The 4,371-nt window shown below is 41.6% G+C and overlaps 1 protein-coding gene across 1 annotated transcript; it reads right to left on the bottom strand.

Annotated features, from left to right (window-relative positions):
• Positions 1-567: 567 nt before the first annotated feature.
• LOC133779300 (uncharacterized) lies at positions 568-2,760 on the bottom strand. Its single transcript, XM_062219276.1, has 4 exons — positions 2,736-2,760; positions 1,378-1,532; positions 1,065-1,314; positions 568-974 (listed from the first exon to the last, which is right to left on the bottom strand). Exons 1-4 carry the CDS (start codon positions 2,758-2,760, stop codon positions 568-570), a joined length of 837 nt encoding a protein of 278 aa, XP_062075260.1.
• Positions 2,761-4,371: the final 1,611 nt, after the last annotated feature.

Genomic DNA, 4,371 nt, shown 5'->3' with positions numbered 1-4,371 from the left:
CTCGAACAGGGACTTGGTCATGGCAAGTGACCGAGAACCCTAAGCTCCTCGATCACTTGGGGGGCATATAAGATACCAAGCAAGCAAAGCACATCAACAGGCATATGTAAACACACGAGCAAAATAAGGGAAAGCATACTACGACACTTAGAGTATTTTTCAAAATTTTTAGTTTAAATTTTGTAAAATCAAAACAAAGTGCTATGCTAAGTTCGATCATACGAACAGATGTTATAATAACACCAAATATTATAATATCATAACTAAATGTTTTTACACCGCGAAAAGTTACTGCTCGGATGTAATTAATAATTAAAAGAAAAGCTGCCTTGAGCAGCAAAATTATTTCAACATTACGAACCGTGGTTCGTATGTTTTAGTTACAAAAGAAATATATTATTATTACAAATCATTGTGGAGTTGGGGGAGGATTTGGCTGAGATTGTTGGTCGACTGTTGTCCCCGCATCTTCTTCAACGCCATCAGTGCCTGTCGCCAAGGAAATTTCAAGAGATTCTTGTGCTTTCCTTTCCTCTTCCTGGCGAGCAGCACATTTCCTAGTTCGACTTACCTCATATTCTCGGGGAGGTAGTCAAAGTTTTTCCCTGGGGTGTTCTTCCAGAAGAGGTAGAAGCAATTGAAAGTTGCCCCTCTAAACTTCTCCAGGTTCTGAGCATTGGTTTCCTCGAGAAGTTTAACTAGCCCCTCCAGCTCAGTGGCTCCCTTCAGGCTTGCTGCCAGGTCATCTTGAAGTTTGGTTGCTTCTTTGAAGTTAATCTCTGAAGCCTCCTTAAACTTTTCTTTGGTAGCAATAACTTTGGCCAAGGCCTCTTGGCACTTCTTCAACTCTTCGCTCAGACTGGAAACTTTAGTCTCGACCGCCTTAGCCTTCTCCTCGCATGCTTTGATTTCCTCGGCATGTTTAGCCTTGGTCTCCTCAGCACGATGCCAGCTATGGCTCATGGGAAGGATACCTTGTGAACAGAAAAAGAAAAGTGAACCAGTTAGGGGCAATTAGAGAAAATGTTGCTCGACTGAAACTAAAGAAAAAAGAAGAAACACACTTACACTGAGGACTTCAGACAGCCTGCGACTGATAACCTGGCTGTTCTTCAGTGGAGGGAGATTGGAAAAGGCTTCCTGGCTACGACAGTGCCTGGATATCCTTTGTAACTTCTCGTGGGTAGCGTTGTAGGCGCTACTCATCAGTTCGGTGGCTACGGATCTCCCTGCCTGCTTGGGGGGAGGGCTATTGCGAGGAGGAGGAGGAGGTGTCGTGGCTAGGGATCTCCCCTCCTGCTTGGGGGGAGGTGTCTGAATAAATTAAGAAATCATATTTAAGAACTATAACATTTCGTGATTCATTGGTAAATCTACTTTGAATGGAGTGGGCACTGGAGGATCTTCTTTTTGAGCCTTTTTCTTGGAGTGATCACTACTGCTCTCCCCAGGATGCCTCCTGCTCGCTTTCTTTTTGCTCCTAGGAGCTTCAGCATTGGCATACATATCGAAAGTGTATTCAGAAGGCATGACTGCAAAACAAAAACAAACGATTGGACAATGTAATTTAGAGGAGTAATGGAATAATGAAAAGGGAAATTCTAAGTAATATACCCTAGCTATTATTACTGGTCGATATATTAACTATAGAACTATAGCTACAATCACTATTTGCTTTGAAGAAGTCTGAATTAAAATTACTGGTCGTAAAATTAAAGTTGCTATCCCTATCGAATAAGTGATAAGGGATAGGCAAGTTATCTAAGAGCGAGAAATCTATACCGTTCTTGTAAGAGGATTTGGATATAGGGTCGGTGTATTCCAATAGTTTTTGTTTTCCCCTACCATGGTGGGCAGGGGCAGCAACAACCCGAGGGTTGCTAGACAGTTCTTGGATGGTCACTCCCGTTTCCGGCCGCCATGGGGGTTGTGACACATCTTGCTACTGCTCAGAGATTTCCTGTCTGACACCCTTTCTAGTGGAACTCCCCGCGGTGGATTCCCTCACTTCCTGGTGAGGTTCCAAAAGGTCGACCAGCCTTAGATTGCTCTTAGTGACCAGTTCTTTGACGCTCTTTTCAATGTTCGTCATGTTGGCCAGGGAAGCGGCCCTCATCTCCATCTCTGGAATGGGGTCTGGTCGGTACCATGGACCTAGAAACAACACCAATTTGCTAAGGATAATGAAAGGAAAAACTAACGACAATCATCGACCAGCGATTGAAAAGTTTACCTCCTCGTGTGAAGGCCAGGTTGTCGGCGACCAGATCGGTTGTGAGGAAGTACACTTGGAAGTACTTCCCTACATTTGACTTATGGGTGACATCGCTCAGAAATGTCTGAGCAGATTCTTGGTGGTAGAAATGGAAAAACCCCGTGTTGTTTTGGTTGGGGTTGGACTTGAGATCGAACAAATAGTTGATCTCATGTGGTGTAGGTACATGCCACTTTTATGGTTGTAAAGGATATAGAGTGTTGATAGCACTCTATATCCGTTGGGTGTTATTTGAAAAGGGGCGACTTCGAAGTAATTGGCCACCCCTTGGAATAAGTCGTGCAAGGGCAGGATTGCCCCTACCTATTTGTGATACCTGCACCAGGCGCTGAAGGCACCTCTAGGAACGTTTGCCCTTTGGTTGGGTGTAGGTTTGACTAAAGTAATCCAAGGAAGACCATACTTCTTGGGATATTTTGCCACCATCCTAGCCAATATGACACTAGGAGGCGCGACGTACCAGTCAACTTCTGCTCAAGGGCCATCATGAGGCCTGACTTTGGGTTGAATATCTAGTGGTGCAAAATTTATAGGTTGAGGATCATTTGAAGGACCCTCGGTATGGGAAGCAGGTTGGTTAGAAGGAGAATTGGTCGTTTTCCTTTTTCTACGAGCAGTGTACTTCACACGACCCATATTTGGTTGACTAGTCGGGGGGTTTTGTTATGAAGATAGAAATTTGGGAAAAGGTAGTGGAGGTTGTTCCTGGTCTTCAAACAACAAAGAGAGGAGATCGCCGTCTATTAGTCTCTCACCTCTCTAAGGATCGTGGATGAATATCTAAGAAGATTAGAGGAGAAGTGAGAATCTACGACCAATAGATAGAAGAAGAGAAATATGAGGATAACCTTGCTCGTGTATAAAAACTTAAGCTTTTATACGACCAGCAGCATCCTAATATAAACACTACAAACATGTGAGCAATTTGAAAAAATAGATCAAAAAATGCATGCAAATTTTTTTTTCAAGAAAACTTTTTGACTCCTAAAACAGGCGGGAAAAACCCAATTTTTCTGAAAATATTAAAATCGAATTTTCACTTCGATTTTGGGCCCTAAATCAGTACTCCTATTTCTCACATTAATTTCTAAACATTGTCTAGTGTTTTATACTACCTAAAATTCATATTCTAGCATGTTTCTGCATATATTTTTACAAACCCAGTCACCCAAAAGTTTTTTCTCAAGAACAACGGAGGTCCAAATCAGAAAACTCACAGAACTTATTCTAGAATGCATAAAAGGGAAGGTGGGTTCGAGACTTACTTGGATTGCAGTTTGCTGAGGAATCACGAAGATTTTTGCATGAAGCTAGTAGAAGGTGTCTCAGATCACAGAGATTTTCTAGATTTTTTCTTGAATTTTTTTCTGAGTTCTTGAAGAGACAGAGAGCTTCGGTAAAAATTAAAAATTGGAAAGGTGGTGTATTTATACTAATCGTGGTGCAGTTGAAAAGGTAATAATGGGAGTGGGATTTCTACGTATGGGAAACTGCAATAGCCATCAAAATATTTTTGGGAAACTATAAAAGTCATGATTGCTCACTTTTTTGAATAGGCGCTGACAGATGTGACAGGTCAAACGAATAGTTGGTCGAGTAAGTTTATTAAATGCTGGTCGCAGTAAAATAAACTTGGGGGGCAAATGTTTACCCAAAAAAGATGCACTTGATGACGTGGAAAGATTAGTATGCACGTGAGGTGCACGTGGCAATTTAAGTTGTTATGTTCTGGTCGACCATCGACCAGAGGAGACTTTGTACGAAAGAGGGCATATTTCTTGGGCAACCAGAGCTGGTCGCGATATATTAGATGTTTTCTAGAGATATTTGATCTTGCATTCATGTAAAAAGTGTAATTTCCATTATTATTCAGATATGTTTGTATTAAATGTAATCAAGGCCCATCGGTCCATAAGGAGATCCTTGAGCCTATAAATAATACTCAAAGGGTTCATGAGAAGGGGCTAGGATCTTTCTGATCTTTTGGAGACTGAGAGAGAAAATCATTGTTGTTACGCAATTCTTTGTAACTATTATTGAGCTTGTGAAATTCGATAAACCCTGGTTTACTGATGGCAAGTTTTCATTACATTAAT

This window comes from Humulus lupulus, chromosome 5 (assembly GCF_963169125.1).
Source record: "Humulus lupulus chromosome 5, drHumLupu1.1, whole genome shotgun sequence".
Lineage (NCBI taxonomy): Eukaryota > Viridiplantae > Streptophyta > Magnoliopsida > Rosales > Cannabaceae > Humulus > Humulus lupulus.
Note: the sequence above shows the minus strand (reverse complement) of the source record. Positions and strands in the feature narration are given on the sequence as shown.

What these genes read in the sequence shown, in the direction of transcription:
- LOC133779300 (XM_062219276.1), bottom strand. Translation starts at nt 2,760, where the DNA reads ATGGCCCTTGAGCAGAAGTTGACTG. An exon ending in CAGTGCCCACTCCATTCAAA is followed by an intron (nt 1,315 to 1,377) that starts GTAGATTTACCA and finishes TAATTTATTCAG; the next exon opens with ACACCTCCCCCCAAGCAGGA. An exon ending in GTCTGAAGTCCTCAGTGTAA is followed by an intron (nt 975 to 1,064) that starts GTGTGTTTCTTC and finishes TCTGTTCACAAG; the next exon opens with GTATCCTTCCCATGAGCCAT.